Raw genomic sequence first — 18,157 nt, 5'->3', positions numbered from 1 at the left:
GGAGGCAGAGGCAGGGAAATCTGGAGTTCAAGGTCATCCTCAGCTATAGAGCAGATTCCAGGCTAGCCTGGTCTCCAGAACATACGACAGAAAGGAAAAGGGGGAAGAGAACACCTTTCAGAGAGAAGCCATGTAAAGACCAAAGCAGAGACTGGATTGATGTGGCCATAAGCTGAGGAGGGATGCCAAGGATGCCCTGGATGCTGGGAGGGGCAGGAAGGAGCTCCCCTGGAGCCTAGGGGAGTGCGGTCCTCTGTGGACCCGCATTTCCCATGCCAGGCCTCTAAACTGAGAGATCCCAGCTCCCTCCGGTTAGTACTGAGCACTCAGACTGTGGCCCTCTGTTACAGTGCCTCAGGAAACTACAGGCATCGGGTGGGGTGGAGGGCACACAGGCTGTGGCTGCAGAATGCACCGTCTGCATCCTGGCAGGGCAGCATCGGTGCCCTGCCAGGATGCAGACGCGTGGCCAGGTAAATGCCTCCGCCCTCTAGACATGAGAAGTGGATGACAAAACTGTCTACCTCATATGGTCTATGAGCACAGTTAAGTTAGGGGTTTCTACACGCTCCCACAAGATGTTACCCATGTCCATCTGAAATCACACTACCTGGCTTTCCATGTCTGGAGCCACCAACTTTGCCCCTGCCCATCTGAGTTCAGTTACCTGAGGATGGACCAGGTTAGGAGCTGAGGGAGTCAGAGACGGGAGAGAGTCAGTACCAAGGTCTCATTCAGAGCTGAGGATAGCCCCACGACAACCAAGTCCACATCCACTGACAGAGATTGGAGTACACAGGGCTTGAGCAGGAATAGACTCAGTGTGACAGGAAAGAGGAGTCAGGCTTCCCTGTCACCATGTCCAGTCCACTTTTTGCAGGCCCTGCCCCTGTATGTGAAGTCTGGAGAAGAGGGCTGCGTTCCGTCTCAGTGGCTGTCTCAGCATCTGCAATGTGGGGTCACCTGCGAAGTCAGGAGTGAAGGAAGCTCAAAGGTGTCTCGGAATCTGATGCTGAACCAGTTATGGAGAGAGCACCCACCTACACCCAGAAAGCAGGAAGAGACTCCATGGGGGGTCAGCCCATCTGCCCTGAGACCTGTGTGTGGGACCCAGCCAAAGCCTCCTGGGACCTTGTGTAGCACTAGTTAAGGTCATCTGGGCAGGGGAGTTTTGCAGCCCACAGCTTTAGCTAGTTGACTTAGGTGTCTTGAATGGGTACCAAGTGCTGGGGATGAAGGTTCTAGTTGGTCCACTCTGCAAGGAATGAGCCATTGGGTGTCTCCCTGAGAGGATCAGACACTGAGCCCCACCTGCTTGCCGGGACCAGGGAGATAGAAGCCCAAGGTATAAGTGTAGGTGACCCCTGGAGTCCTGCGCAGTGCAGGTCTGGACTAAGACTCACCCTGGCCACATAGCACCTGTTGGGATGCTACAAAGCACACACAGACACCAGGCAAGGGCCCAGTTCTGCCATTGAGGAGCTGGGAGCCTGGATAAGTCACACTCCTGCCCCGAGAAACATGGCCTCCCCATGTGTGATAGGGAAGAGAAGTGTGAGTGACCAGAACTTAGGGGTGCTGTACTGGGTTCCTCCCCACAACTGGCTGGCCAAAAGGTGACTGTCAATTGACCCTGTCCCATCCTGTCAGTAGAGCACACTCAAGATCACTGACCAGGCTCCATCCCTCACCCTGGCCTTGGGGAGGAGACCTTCCAACCTGACCAGTCTGCAGGTGTCTTCCATCTGGACCCTGGTGATGGTCAGAAGATGACACAGCTATCACCATGAGCAACTAAGACTCAAGCCACCACACAAGCTGTGTGGCTGCCTTTTCCACACATGGAGGAAATGGAGGGCAAGCACTTGCCTGAGATGAGTCTTAGAGATCTGTGGAGGATGGGGGATGCTGTAAGAGGGGCTCTGAGTCAGAGCCTGTGGTCCTGCAAGGCTCCTAGTGCTGTGGAGGAGACATGCCGTCCATGCTAGGACAGTGCCAGTTGGGTCCCTGCCAGCTGCTCTCCCTTCTCAGTGGACACACCCTGTTCAACTTCGAATAGCATAAGGAATCACCAGGTGAGGGCGCCAACAGGCGGAGGCAGGAGGCTGGTGTTATCCTTTGGCTTTGTTTGCGGCTAAGAAAGTGTGAAGACTGTATTACATAAAAGAGTGGGACATCTGGGAGAAGGAAGAGGAATATCACAAAGATTTGATTTTTGATAGCCAGGTACTCAGGGAGTTGAGGCAGGAGGATGACGCCAGTTTGAGGCTGGCCAGAGCTACAGGGCAAGAGTCTATCTCAAAACCTAACTAGCTAACTGAATAAACAAGTGGATACATGTTTCAAATAAGCCCTACAAGAGGGCCTCCGGGAGGTGTGGAGAGGGCCTTCTCCCAGAATTCCAGGCAACACCTATCCCTTTACCCCAAGCTTGGGCTTCACTCACTAGGTCCTGGGCAAGCCTAGCCAGACTATGGAAGCACCCTCAGAGGGGATGTGCCCAGGGGGAGGCTAGCAACAGGCCCTTGTCTCCCTGTCTCAACTGCAGTCCTCCATTTGCCTCCTGCTTCTCATCACATTCCTCAAGTCCCCTAGACTCGGAAGCAGCATAGGCCTGGCCAGCACCCAGAGCTCAGGTCCCAGTGGGAGGCATTTATTTTCAACCCCTGGACACTTATATGTGACTTAGCCACACAAGGCCATTCCCACACATGTCACAGGATAGGGACACTGCTGAACTAGATGCCTGTGCTTCTGGACAGCACTGCATAGGCAGGGAAATTGTACCATCCAATGACGGGGCTGTGTGGGCAGGGCTGGCAGGGTGGACCTGGGAGGGTGGGAAGCTGGTAGAAACACAGCAGGGCCAAGAACACTAACACCATAAATGCATCCACCGAGCTTAGAAAGGACCCTCGTTTGTGGGAATGCTGAGGAGCTGTTGTGATGGGGTACAAGGGCAGGCTGGCACAGGTGGCCAGTCCTGGTGCCACAAGAAGAGGGTCCATGAAGCCAGTGTGCAGAGGTGCACGCTGTGTCTTCCGACATGGGTGGTGTAAGCCTGAACAGAGGGAGACACAAAGTCTGCATTGCACGAGATGAGTCCTTGATCTCTTCTTGGAGCAAATACTCGTCTTTCAAACCAGCCATCAACTGGAAACTGCCCATACAGCTGTCATGGTCATATGGCAGGGCTCGGAGTGGGAGAGCCTGCCCAGCATGCATGAGACTTGGGCTCAGCCCTTGGCAACCCAAAACAGTAACAAAAAATTAATATTGAAGCTTTAGTGCTATCCCTGAATGTCAGCCCCACATTAGAATTTTCTGTGTCCTTTCACGTTAGCGTCCTTATGGTCACAGGAGAGTGGAAGCTGGGGGCTGTGACAGGCAGGTGAGGTTGGTGGTGCCAGGGCCTTGTGGGACCTGCAGCAAAAGGACCACCACAGATTACTGCTGCCAGGGAAGGTGTTAAAGGAGGCACAGAGGCTGAGGCAGGTTGATGGCAAGTTCAAAACTCACCTGTTATACATACAGGAGACCTTGCTTCAGAACCCAAAACTAAATCCCCAAACTCAAAATCCATGGGGATGCATCCTCATCCCACCCATCCAGGCCTGCTGGAACCCTGACATTGGGCAGGGGTTCTCCCCTGTCTGAGCAGGCACCATGCCAGCCACCATTGAAGGGGGCCCATTTTCCTCAGCCCTGCTATTCCTCAAACCCCAGCTTTTATGGTGACCAGCAGGTTGGGAAGTTAGAGGGGAGCCATGTTTAATGGGGACAGAGGTTCCACTCTGAAGGCAGTTGCTGGTTATGGTTGTATGTGTGTGTGTTGACCCTATGAACAATGGCAAAGGGGCCATTTTGTTCTGTGGGTTTTATAAAAATTTTCATGTTTGTGTGTATTCTCATATGTGCACACACATGTAGAGTTCAAACTCTGGGCATCTTCCTCCATTACTGTCTACCTTGCTTTTTTTGGACAGGATCTCTCACTGGCCCAAGATTGCAGATCAAACTAGGCTTGCTGGCCAGTGAGCCTCAGGCATCCTGGCCTCCACCGCCCCAGCCATGGGATTACAAGTGTGAGCTGCCATGTCTGCCTTTTTTTATGTAGCTTCTGGAGATGGAGCTCCAGTCCTCACGCTTGCAAGGCAGCCTCCATGGCTCCTTCAACCACGATTTTTAAAAACTGCAGATAAAAATGCCATAGAGCTAGGGAGATGATTTGGGGGGTGGGGGTGGGGGTGGGGGTGGGGCAGTGCTCAAGAGCAATAGAGGAAGACACCGTTAATCTCTGACCTTCACATACACAGAGGCATTGCTGAGCACACTTACAGACACATGCAAACTACATACACACAGAGACATGGGTAAGCACACTCACACACACATGTGAACACACATCCACACCCCATGCTGGGGCACCTGGGACAACTCAACTCCAAGAACTTTTAAGTCGACACAGCCCAGAGACAACAGGCAAGCTCCCTTAGAAGTAGCCTTTGGTGAGCCGCTAACAGAAGCTACTTATCAACAAAGGCCCGCTTCCCACCCAGATCTGGCCTTCTAATCCTTTTCAACCCAATGTCCTCAGCAGCCACTACCATTCTATCAGTGATAGTGTGGCGCCGTCACCCTGGCCCCCCCAGCAGCTGCTCTCCACAAGGGGCGGGCTGAGACGCCAGGGCGGGGTGTCTGGGCCTGCTGTGGGTGCTCCAGCTGGGCACAGCTGAGTGGTAACTGAGGTCACAGGGACTGTGGAGCCAGGCGGGTAATAGCTCCCTTGCTCAGCTACTTCTCCTAATTGCCTCTCAAGGCGCCAGCCATGGGGCCGCCCTGCTGAGAAAATCACTAACAGACCCCTGGGGCTGGAAAGGGGAGGCCTCAGGGCTGTGGAAAGGAGCAGCCCCTACATCAGCCAGTCACTTCCCTCCATCTGCCGGGAGCCAGCTTCTTATAAACACCCCACATGTGGCTGTCAGCTGATGGCAGAGGGCCAGGCTCAATTCACTGTGACCGTCCTGGTTCCATGACTGGAATCCACAGGTGAAGAGGGGGGGGGGGAGAGATGGAGAGAAAATGGAGGGAGCAGGAAGAGAAAGAGAGCTAAGGAAGCAGGGATGGAGAGGGAGGGAGGAGGGAAGGGAGGAAGGAAGGAAGGAAAATTTAAGGAGAGGCAGAGGCAGACATGGAGAGACAGCAAGAGAGGCAAGGGCTGGAGACAGGTGGACTATCCTCACCTCTGTCCTCAGAAGAAAAACAGAAAAGAAGGCCCCAGTTGGCCATCTGCTCTGGGTTTGGAGATAGTCTGCCTTGGCTCTCTCTTAGCTCTGTGATTCAGGGAAATCTAACACACCCACCCACACTCACTCCATCTACCCTGACCCAGTCTGCTCCAAGCCAGAGGCCCAAGGTGACACACAGACTCTGCACTCAGAGAACAAGGGGCTGAGCAAGGGAGCTATTACTGGCAGGGGGCCACTGGTGCTATGATTCTTGTAGAGATGGGGCAGCCAGAGGTCCAGGAAAGTCTGTGGACTGAGGGACATAAGCCCTGAGAGTGACTGCTCCTGGTCAGGGTGGCAAATGTGGCTGTTTCCCATAGCTTTTACCCCCCTGTAACTCATTGTCCTAAAACCACCAACAGTTACCAGGATCCTGTTTAGATTAGGACCATGTTTCCTAGCAACCGAGTGTCCTCACAAGATGGCTATACCTCTTCTGTCCTCCTTGAGATCATGGTGTGAGCTGGGATCACATTCAGTGGTGGGCTACTGAAGGTCTGGGCACTTGACCTCAATGAGCAGCTCTCTGCCCAGCACAGATAGGCCCCGAGGGGACACAACCTTGGGCTTGTTTCATCCTCTGTGGAGTTGGAGTGGAAATGGCTCTGCATGCTGGGGATCTGCCTCATTCCCTGTGCCTTGTGTCTCAGAGGGTACCCAAGACACCTGCAGGGAGGGCTCTGAGTTAGGCGTACATCCCTGTTCCTGGAAGGAACACTTCTGCAGTGTCCTCCTGTGTGTTCCAGGGCACAGGGTCAGGCAGCATTATGTTCTCCTGGAGCCTATTCTTATGCCAGGGAGCCTGGTCAGAACTTAGATGAATTTAACTAACATTTAGAGGATGCAAATATTTACTAAAATGCCAAAATGAGTTATTTCCTCAGAGAAGGTATAACGTGACCAATGAACACATAGAGAGATTTGTAATAACACTGGTCATATGGAAATGCAGGTCAAAGCTAGGCTGAGCAAGGACAGATGACACACAAAGATCATAAGTTCAAGGCTAGTCTGAGCTACAAACCTACAACGTGACACCATTTCCGACCCAATAAAATAGTGGGATAGAAAAGACAGCTAATGCCAAGTGCTGGCAAGGGATGGAGAGAGTCACGCCTTATCTCCCTAGCAGCTGCAGAAGCTGATCAGCAAAGACACCATAGGACTCAGAAAAACTGTGTGCACGTCTATGAACATCCAAGTCAGCCTTATCCACAGCAGACAAGAGTAGAGACAGGCCAAGAGTTCACGGGAAAATGAGTAGGCACATAGAATATTACCCAGTCGTCAACAAGAATGACCACTGAGAATGTGATGTGGACCAAAAACAAAAACAAAAGGCTTCTTGGGGTAAGATGCTGAAATATGAAACGTCCACAGGGACAGGAATCAGACTATAGTTCCATGCTGGGAACAGAGGGGGGATGGTTGTGTATCTGAGGTGACAAGACTGTCCTGGGACATAGGCAGGATGTACTGGCCCATAAATGGGGCTCTAAGCATGTTAGCCTATGACCGTGGCTCTATCGTGGGGTTGGCTGAGCCACAAGGCTTCCTTCAGCACCATGGACAGAACACATCCCCTGGCTCCTCCCTCTGGTCCTCCTTTGGACACCTGGTTCCAGCTGTGTGCACTGTTTTGGAAGGCTGTGGAACCTTGAAAGAGGTGAAGCCTTGCTGGAGGAAGTGGGTCACTGGTGTGATAACTCAGCCCCACTTCCTGCTTGCAGACACCACATTCCCCTGGCAGACTCAGGTTCTTACCGCCATACCTCCACGACAGATAGCTACAACCAGGCTTTCTTCCCTGGATCAATGGGGAAAGTAAAAAGTGACTAAACCCATGTTGTATAAGCATGGGAGCTTCCAGGAGGACATCTCTAAGGCACTGGGAGTGAACGGACATCCCCTTCCTGAAAAGGTTGAGAGCTGTCAGGTGTGTGAGCAAACACACCTACAGCCTTCTCTATCTCACTCTGAGGACCTTCTGGATGGTGACACAGAGCCCGGAGGAACTGGGAGGAGAGAGAGTCCCCTTGCTGTCTGCTGCCCTGGGTGTAGCTATGCCTGTAGTACATTCCAGCAGGGGGAGCTAACCAAGTGCCATTTTGCTTGAGCTAACTGCCCTGGGACTCTGTCCTCGAAACCATGTCCTCTGTCCTCGAAACCATGTCCTGTCTACATCATTGACTTCACTCTACACACAGATGGAGCAAATCCCACGTTGTCAGTTATACCTTAAAATCCCCTAGAATCATGGATTCCAGAGCTCAGTTACACAACACACACACAGATGTAAGCCTTGGAAACCAAGGTCAGTGAGCTGTTCTGTGTCCCACTTGGCTCCTTTCGTCCCTGCCTGCCTCTCCCTTCGGCCTCCAACTGGAAAAGCCTAAGCTTGACACGGCAGGAGGAGGCAGCGGCTTCCCACAGGGAGCAGAGGCCATGTCAGTCTACAACACAGTAGACGAACCCAGTGCTGAGTCGGGAGGGGAGTAGGGCACTGAAGGCACAGAGGGCGGGTGCTGGGAAAGGCCTGGACCAGAGGTAGTAAAGAAAACTTCCAGGTGCTGAGCTGAAGTTGCCTCATCCCACTGAACCATCTGGATGGCCGCCAAAGGCACACACACATGTCCATATACTTACATACACATAAATGCATACACACGTACACACATGCACACATTCACACACATACATGCACACACACATACACACATACAGGCATACACATACACAGGTGCATACACACAGACACACATAAAAACACATATACGGGCTGGAGAGATGGCTCAGTGGTTAAGAGCACTGACCGCTCCTCCAGAGGTCCTGAGTTCAAATCCCAGCAACCACATGGTGGCTCACAAATAGCTGTAAATGGGATCTGATGCCCTCTTCTGGTGTGTCTAAAGACAGCTACAGTGTGCTCATATACATAGAATAAATAAAATCTTTAAAAATAAATAAATACACATATATACATATGCACGCACCTGATAGAGCTGCACACTCCCTGTGAAAGGCCCAGGTGGGCCCAGGTAAGGGACAGCCTGCTGTGTGTAGGACAGGCTGCCACTGACACTGAGACCCTGTACTTGTTCAGGGAACAGGGGCACAGGAGCAGAGGCCAGAATAATACATAATTAAGTGACTCAAACTGAGTCCACTGGGGTTAGCATGACCCTGGGATGTCCACACTGCACACCACAGACATGTCATCTGACATGTGGTCCCGGTCTTCACTTGTCATTATACAAAGAGGAGAGCAAGGCCCAGGAGCTCAGACACCTGCCAAGTTCACAGACACTCGGAGCCACTTAGAACTTTTGAGAGACAAGTGGTAAACGGGGATTTAGTGGGAGAGTCGGGCTGGATTTGGAGGAGACACCATGACATCACCAAATCCTAGGACAGGCCACTGAGATCTCATGGAGACCCATTCTAGGAGTCTTTTAAACAATAATAAGTTCATATGGCCAAAAGAGAGTGTCATGGGCCTGGGTCCCACAGCTCCTTCACCTGCTCAGGACTTCAGGACTCTCAGGCAGTGAGCCTCAGGACACAGGAGGCTCCAGCTGAATCCTTTGCCTTCTGGTGCCTGTGGTGCCTCTGTGAATCCAGGTGACAGCTGCTTGAGACTGCACAAAGATCTGAGACTAACATGTGACCAGCATTTCCATAGGCAGGGCGTGTGACACCTGTCCTAACTGTGGCTTCCAACAACAGGATCTGCCTGTCTGCAGCAAGGTGACAGCCCTCGGGGTGGGGACCAGGAGGTGGTGCTGTCATGGGCAGAGGCTGCCCACATTCTGTGAATTACCACAGAAGGTGCCAGACACAGCCCAAGGTCAAGATCTCTTAGATCACTGAGACAGCAGTGAGGTTTTTGAGTAAACCCAGAGCCCTGGATAGTATACAGCAGCCATTTGCCTTTAGTGTCCCCTTCTCAGCTGCTCCTGTGTCTAGTCACTTCCCAAGATGCTAAAACCCTATCCACCCTGTCCAGTTGCAAGTTGCAAGGCCAAGCCCAAAACAGATGGGTGGGTCTTTGCCCACCAGATGTGTGACCAGCCTCCCATTGGGGGCAGGAGCCCAGTCCTACACCAGGAAGCTATACTGTGGGCCAGCACAGCAGGTGGGTGAGGGGGAACCTGAACATTCTCAGGAGGTGCTCAGTCACAGAGAGGTCTGTGGCCAGAATAGCAAGCATGTACGTACGCCTCCTGTGGCCACTGTAATGAAACTACACCTGCTGTGCAGATGTGCCACAATACAGAAGAGCTGAGATCAGGGTGTGGCCTATGCTGGCCCCATCTAGATTGGCTCCAGGAAAATCTTCTCCCTTAACTTCCCCAACAACTAGAAGTTGCTTGCATTCCTTGGCTCCTGGCCTCTTTTCTGTCTTTGTTCTTCACAGTTCTAGCCTCTGCTTCCACCGCCCGCCTCACATGAAGACCCTGTGACAAACCAGGGCCACCTGGGGGGATAATCGCCCTCTTCCACACCCTCAGCAACATCTCCACAGCCCTTTTGTCATGAGAGGCGACACAGCTGCAGGTTCTGGGTTTGACATGTGGTATACCTCAGGAGCCTCATTCAGCTGTCTGGGACACAGCCACAAACCTAGTAGCCCATCACCTTCTCCTGAGGGCTGCATCCACCATGGGCTCACAGCGTGCATGTGTCTTTTAGCAGATCATAAGGCTACAGGGGAGAGTGGTGCAGCCTCCATCCATAACTGCAAGATGAGAAATGCTCAGAACACTCTAACTGAGGAAGGGCTTCAGCAACGAGAACACCCACATCTCAGATGGCGAAGAAATGTGCACACCAGGCTGTGCCAGTGTGGAGACTCCTGGACAAGGGAGAAAGGACGAGCTCAGAGCACCAGATACAATGCCTTGCAAAGCAAGTTACGAAAGGGTGTCATGTATATAGCAGCCCCTCATGGGACAGGGAACACTGAGCTCTCAGGTTCCGGCCCTCAGCCCCGTCTGTAGAGTTTGTTATTCCACGTGCCTGTGAGAATGTGACAGTGACTATTAGTGACAGGACAGCTACTCTATTAAGTCAAATATGGTCAATTGAAAGCAGCAACTTGGTGGCTCATGGCTGGGTATCATACATGGTGTGGACATGCTGGACAAGAATAAGTCACAGAATGAGTCACGGTCTGGGAAGGACAGAGAGGGACCGTGCCAGACGCCACTGCGCATCTAATAATGGTGCACAGCGGAAAAACCTATGGGTACATGGGGGAGCCCATCCCAAAGCAGGGGAAACTCATGAATTATTTACTGATGGAATTTTCCTCAAGATACTTCCAGGCAGACCACAGCTGACCATAGGAAAAATGTATGGATGAGAAGGACCATAGTGTTCACATGCAGTGCTAGGGGATAGGCTTATTAGCCCAAGATGGCTCACAGTGACTTCATATGAATCCCTGAGCAAAGATGTGCTATTTGACCATCTTAATGGGGGACAGCAAGGGTTGGACATTCTCCTGAGCATGCCTCTTCCCAAATGCACATACCCACCCCCTTTCCAAGTGCACACACCCACCCCCATTCCCATCCCAGAAGCAGTCCTGCATTTAAAGACTCAACATTTTATTTCTCACTTATGTGCATGTGTGCCTGCAGTACCCATGAGAACCAGAAGATGGCGTCTAACTCCCTTGAGCTGGAGTTGTAGGTGCTTGTGAGCTGCCTGATGCAGGCGCTGGCAACAGAACTCGAGTTCCCTTAACCTCTGAGCATCTCTCTGGCCCCAGCTCTCCATCTTAAGGGTACTTCAAGGCGCAAGCACTTCCTCATCACCACCAAGAGAAGTCTCTAAAGGGGCTCCCCCAAGGGGGTCTATGGCACCCTTCAGAGCTACTCCCCAGCCTTGCTGGAGCCATCGCCAAGATGGCCCGGAATGTCTGCCAAGGATGTCTCATTACACCCTACTGGATGAGGCCTGACCTGCAGGGCCAGAATGGAGCCACCTATTGAGACCCTCACCAGCCATCACGAACCAGCTTCTTAGACTCTGTCATCTCCATGGTAACAATGATGATCCTGGGGATGAACCCTCTCTACTGTGGCAGCACAGCCCTGGTGCCTCTTGCTGCACCCAAGGCTCTGTCAATCATTTACCACCTCTTCCCTTTCAACATTGGCCGCTGGTTCCTTCTTAGTCACCACATTCTAAGCCCATTGGGAGGATGTAGAAGACACAGATTCAGGCTTACAGCCTGGGTGGTGGCTTGCCTTCAAGATGGATGCCCTGCCTCCCTACCTCCAGCAGGAGACACCAGGAGTCAGCATTCAGAACAGTGCTGAGGTGACATCAGCAATGACAAGGGGGCCAACCACCAACCTGGCCTCACATCATGGGCCCCATCCTCTAGTGGGAACCTTTGCTCGGAGGCAGCCTGCCCTGGCCTTCTGGCAGTGACAGTAGAGTTGAGAACAGGTCCCTGGTATTTTCAAGGTCAGTCTAAGAAATTGGTTCCTAATGATGGGTGAGGGTCTGGTGCTTCCTGTGTTCCCTGTCAGTCTCATTTGGCCAGACCCCACAATTTGGCCCATACCAGTAACTAAGACTGCCCAGGGGAAGACAGAGGGGCTTGGCATATCTGTGTATGCTATACAATGTGGGTCCTACACTATGTGGAGGGTGCGTGGGAGGGGGCACACCCATCAACTGGTCTCTTTCTCAAAACACTCTGAAATCCCAGCTGTGTAAATGTAGAATCAGGGCCCATCTCCTCTTATGGCCACAAGTAAGGTAACAGGACTGGGCCCTCTCTGTGCAGAAAACGAGCCTGGGCCCAGGCAGCCAATGGGAGTAATGGGTGTTCTTCAGGGCTTCAACAGACTAGATAGGAGAGAGAGAGAGAGAGAGAGAGAGAGAGAGAGAGAGAGAGAGAGAGAGAGAGAGGCAGAGAGAGAGAGAGAGAGAACACACACGCCCAGATACACAATGATACACACTTTTTCCCCCTGCCTTCTCCCTCCACCTGTCCCTTTGCCTGCTAGGGAGAACAACAGAGGTACCAGAGAGGACAGGTAGACTGGCTGGCAGACTAGGACCTGAGAGGGTGGTGACTCACTCAGAGCTGCTTATTCACAGCTCCCAGGCTGACCACAACTTCTGAGTCCCTCTTGTCCTCTCAGCTCTGCCCCTGAGCTTTCCTGAAGCACGCAGGCCACTGTGTACCAACCCCTGTGCAGCTCTGTATACTCTCACTCTGCGGAAGGCAGGCCAGGGGCAGGCACTGGGAACAGTATGGCTCCTCTGCCATAGATGAGGGAACTAAGGCCCAGAGAGAAACACCATCCACAGAGAGTCTCCCTGAATGCACCTAGGTCCAACATCACCTCCCTGTTCCAGGGAGACAGCGTCACCCAGTGTTCTGTGGCGTTTCCATACAGAAACTACCCTGGGTCCCACGTTCCCATTCCTAGCACTGGGGATCTAGTGGTGGGCTGCATGAGACATCAGGTCTGTGGGAGATCTCCCTCCCGTGCATCTCAGACCCTCCTCATTCAAGAACTCATTGGAAGCTGAGCGTGATAGTGCATGCCTTTAATCCCAGCACTCAGAAGGCAGAGATAGGCAGGGCTCTCTGAGTTTAGCTCCAGCCTGGTTTACATAGTGAACGCCAGGATAGCCAGGGGTAAACAGGCCTTGCTTCAAAAGAAGGAAAAAAGAAGAGAATCCACCTGGTACCTAACAGGCCTATGGCAAGTGCTCTCAGCCTCTGAACTGTCTCATATTTATCAGGGTCCCAAAATACAAGGCAGACAGCAAAATGAAGCAACTGACAAGGCAGCTCATTCATTGGATGCCCGGGATGTAGGGTGCACGTATCCACTTTCAGCCAGCACCACGGTCTTCTGGCTGTCAACTTCCCACCTTTCTGTATGAAGTAGGGGCTATGTTCATGTTCATGACAAAACACCTGGAGTTTAGCAGGTTCCTAAAATCCCAGGTGAACAGCCACACCCATCACTAACCGCCACTGCCAGGTGTGGGGTTGGTGGGGCGGGGTTAAGACAGAGCAGTGTCCAACCTCAGTACAGAGGTAGAAATCCTGCCCTTCTTTCAGTCTCTTATGAGTTCTTGCCTGGCAGTGGTGGCGCATGCTTTAATCCCAGAACTTGGGAGGTAGAGACAGGCAGATTTCTGAGTTCAAGGCCAGCCTGGTCTACAGAGTGAATTCCAAGACAGCCAGAGCTATACAGAGAAACCTGTCTTGAAAAACAAAAAACAAAACAAAACAAAACAAAAAAAGAGTTCTTATGTTCCCCTCTAGATCACAGACACTACAGGGAACAGGTGTGTCTCGGTACCAGACCTCAGCTGACACCTGTGCTCTGTACCATGATCAAAGTTTTCCAGAACCAGTAAAGCTTCAATTGCTAAAATCTATAGGCTGAGTGAGAGCTTCCTGGATGCTCAGCCCATCCATGCCTAAGAAGTTTTCCAGATGGACACATACCCCCTGAGGCCGCTGGCTCAGGAGACTGAGGCCTGTACAATAAGTGACTACCAGCCCCCAGGCTCTCAAGCCAGGAACTACGTAGGCTTCTGTAGCTGAAGAGGGAGACAAACAGCTATCTACCTCTAAGGTCCTGACAACAAACCAAGCAAGGTACATACCACCAGAGTTCGCCCTGGGGAGCCAACGCATTTATTATGCTTCCTTACAGTGCCTTCGTGGGGGTTACTGATAGGAATGTGGGTGCTTTCCCCAAAAGGCCATTTTGGAGAGTCCTTACCCAGCATGGGTGCTGGCTTCCACATAACCACACAGATGGAACAACCTCTGCTCCTGATCTTTCCTCATCTATATACTCTAGTCCCACCCCCAAGACAGAGAGGACACGTGCAATTAGGGCAAAAAAAGCAGGTCATTGTTTGGGAATGGGGGATGGGTGACTACTCAGATGAGGGTCCCATGAGCCTCCTACTAAGGGAGAGTCAGCCATTAACAAGCTGATACATCGTTTGCAAGCAGACACAGGTGATCTGGTGAAGATGGTGGCAGCTTGACTCAGAGGATAATCCTGGGCATCACCTTTACAAAGCCATACAAGAGGTGCATCGTGAGACTGGAGAGATGGCTCAGCAGTTAAGAGCTCTGACTGTGCTTCCAGAGGTCCTGAGTTCAATTTCCAGCGCCCATAATGATGGCTCACAACCATTTCTAATGGGATCTGATGCCCTCTTCTGGTGTATCTGAAGAGAGCAACAATGTACTCATCTACATAAAATAAATAAATTCTTAAAAAAAAAAAAAAAGAGGTGCATCACAGCAGAGCCCGGGGGTACTAGGGCAAGCTCTGGCCTTCCTACAGGGCAACATCCTCCAGGTTGAGACTGTGGCTCCTAGACTCCCCTGTCTGCAGCCTCTCAGACTGGCTGAGAGCAGCCCAGGCTCCTACATTTGCCTATGTGGTTTTCAGGGAATCAGCCTAGAGAACCTTCTCCAGCCCTGAGGCTTGCACACTGCACTCACTCACACACACACATACACACACAGAACACCAGGTGATGCTCGCTCACACCGCACTGACACACACACATACACAGAGAACACCAGGCAATGCTTGCTCACACTGCACTCACACACACACACACATACACACACACACACACACACACACACACACACACACACACACAAAACACCAGGCAATGCTCACTCACAGCCACCTTGGTACTATTCGCTGGAGCCTAGTAGTCCATCTGAGCCACAAGTGGGACAGCTATTGGCTCAAAATGCCAAGCCTTGTGTGAAATCCCTTAGATGTTCTGTTCCCTGGGAAAAGGTGTCTGCTGGGGTCCATGAGGGGCCTCAGTCATAGATCTGGAGTACTGAGGTACCTTCCAGCCTTCTCCTGTGTCCCTGAAGCAGAGTGTCTCATACATTATATCAGCCTTCTCTATCTATCGGCGGTATACAGGAACAAAACATACTTAGACACATAGAGATGATAGGCATTCCCTCCCTGTCTGCAGCCTCCTGACTCCCTCCTGTCCTGTTTTAGAGGAAGCTGCAGGTCCCCAAGCCCCCTCTGCGCATGGCCACCTTCTGAGAGCCTCCAAGGAACACCAAGACCCTGTGGGGGAAATAGATAAAGGGACAGCGTACAGGCCTCACAGATGGGCAGAGCAGGTCAAAATTCAGGTTCTGCAGGACAGGGGCACCCAACCCTACCTGGACGCAGCGATCTCGGCTTTCTGCTTGGCGATGGTGGCCGCCCTCTCTGCTGCCTCCACGGCCCGGTCCACCTTCTCCCGGATCTTGCTGGCACGCAGTGGGATGAGGTTCTTACGCTTGCCACTCACGAGCACGTTCTGCTTGTATTTCCCCTCCTCCTTGGTGCCATCCGGGAAAGTCATGCACCCGTAACCATGCCGGCGGTTGCTGACCCACTCGCCCTCATACTTGAGCCCATCCGAGCGCTGGCTCACACCGAAGCCCGAGCGTTTGTCATTCTTCCATTCACCCACATAGGTTTCAGTGGTTGTGGCATCAATGTCGTCCTCAATGACGGCCAGCTCAGCCTCGGCCTCGCCCAGGCTGATGGTGGAGTGGATGTCACTGGCTGTGGAGCTCACGGTGCTCATCCCCGCCTCACTGCGGAAGGAGCTCTGCTTACTGCGCTGGCTGGCCAGGCTGCTCTTGGACTCAGACTTGCGCAGCTTCAGGCCGCTCAGCAGCGAGCGCCGGAACAGTCCCTTCTTCTTGTTCTTCAGGATCTCCGAGTCACTGTGGGCCACCAGCACGAAGCCACCACGGGACACAGCCGGGCTGCCGGCCACTGCCGGGGAGGCATCCGGGTGCAGCGCTGCCCCGTTGGTGTGCTCGCTGCGCAGGGAGTTGATGGACGTCCTCAGGGGCGAGCGGATGACTGCGGCCATGCCATAAGGGACACTCTGCCGCACACCGTAGCCCTGGCGCATGCCACCAACCCATTGGCCCTGGTACGTCCCTGGGGAGACAAAGGAGAGAGAGGTGAGCTCCTGAGGAGGGATGTGGGTGATGGGTGTGTGGAAGAACCACATTCACCTGCCCCTCTCAAAACCTCTCTTTGAAAGTGAAACCCGGTGGGTTTACCTGGACACAGAGGCAGAGGGGTCACAGTGAGGCCATACATTGACCTCACCGATGGGCATTTTCAAAGGGACTATCTCCCATAGCTGGATTCTGAGACAGTGAGGTAGAGTCCAGTGTGACCCTGGGGAGTCCTCAGAGAGAGGTAACAGAGGGAGAAAGTGTGGCCTGCATAAGGATGGGGGCTGTGAGACTGTTAAGGGCAGAGGTTCATCTTGGGGAGAACAAGGTCCCTGCTGCTGTTACTGAAGATGTCCCAGAAGAATTGTCAGTAGTGGGGACAGCCCAGAAGAGCATCAGGTGCATGGGAAAGGGACATTAAAATGACCTGACCACAAATATACCATAGAACTTGGGAGTACAGAGACATACTCCCCGTACACTGCACTGTCCAGAGAGATCCAAAATAACCCTGTGTCAATAATGGTCAACCGTGTGGCAAAGCCATGACATGAAATGTTAAACAAGAAGAAGATGGACTGATGTCAGTATACCAGGGCACTTGACACCACCGAAGTAAGAGCAGCCAGCTTCCCTTGCCTCCCAGTTCCACGCAGGGGTGGAGCCCTGGGGACTTGGACAGGAACGCATAGCTTGTGCCTCTCATTGGGGGCCATATTTCCATTTTGGGTGATGGAGACGTTCTAGTGTAATATAGATGGTGACATGTTTAATACCACTGAGAATCATGGTAAAAAGTGCCACGGTATGGTGGCCCTTGGAGGCTGAGGCAGAAGGATCACCCGAGCCCAGAAATCCAGAGCCAACCTGGACAACACAGTCAAATTCTTTCTCCAAACAACAAAGGTGGTTAAAACCATAATGTAAAAATGTGTGTGCACTGTATGCATGCGTGTGTGCATATCTGTGGTGGTGTGCAAGTGTGCACATCTGTGCAGAGGTGAGTTGGTGATGGCCGTCTTCCTCCACGGCTGTTCTCCACTTTGTTAAGATCTAGTTTTCACTTTCATTTTATGGGTGTTTTCCTACATCTACAACTGTGCACCACGTGAATGCAATGCCATCAGATGCCAGAAGAGAGCATCAGATCCCTCTGGAACTGGAGTTCCAGGAGGTTGTGAGCCACCTGGTAGGGGTGATGGGAACTGAAGTTGAGTCCTTTGGAAGAGCAGTTCACTCTTAACCACTCTCTCTAGATGTTCTCGTGTTCTCTCTCTCTCTCTCTCTCTCTCTCTCTCTCTCTCTCTCTCTCTCACACACACACACACACACACACACACACATACACACAAACACACACACACACACACACACACAATGGTCTCTCACTAAATCTAGAGCTCACCAGTTCAGGTGACTGGTTAGCCAGAGGGCATCAGGGGCCCTTCTGTCTCTACCCCTCTGAGGGTGCTGTGATTACAGGCATGTACCATACACCTTGCTTTGTACACAGGAGCTAGAGTTAACCTCAGGTCCTCACACTTGTGTGGCAGGCACTGTACTGACTGAGCCATCTCCTCAGCCCCGAGATGTTATAAAGGCACTAAAGACAGCCAGGAAACATTCAGGACCCCGCCCCATCTCTCTGATATTACTCTATGACTGAAGGGAAGTTTCTGGACCCCTTCAGCTTCCCTCTCTGCAGAACAGGCCAGTTGTCCTCATAATGTAGACCTAATCTGGATCCAGCAGAAGAGCTAGCTCATCACACTGGGAAGTGATCTTCCACCCCATGGCATCGGATGCATCCAAGCTGACTCTGGTATCAATCATTCTGAGGTACCATGCGTCA

At 52.3% G+C, this 18,157-nt stretch overlaps 1 protein-coding gene across 1 annotated transcript in view; it reads right to left on the bottom strand.

Annotated features, from left to right (window-relative positions):
• Positions 1-18,157, bottom strand: part of Jph3 (junctophilin 3) — a 64,510-nt gene that overhangs the window by 26,522 nt on the left and 19,831 nt on the right. Inside the window, exon 2 of the mRNA XM_031341640.1 lies at positions 15,505-16,282. Coding sequence (XP_031197500.1) covers positions 15,505-16,282 — 778 coding nt within the window. The remainder of the gene's footprint in view (positions 1-15,504; positions 16,283-18,157) is intronic.

This window comes from Mastomys coucha, unplaced genomic scaffold, assembly GCF_008632895.1.
Source record: "Mastomys coucha isolate ucsf_1 unplaced genomic scaffold, UCSF_Mcou_1 pScaffold22, whole genome shotgun sequence".
Lineage (NCBI taxonomy): Eukaryota > Metazoa > Chordata > Mammalia > Rodentia > Muridae > Mastomys > Mastomys coucha.
Note: the sequence above shows the minus strand (reverse complement) of the source record. Positions and strands in the feature narration are given on the sequence as shown.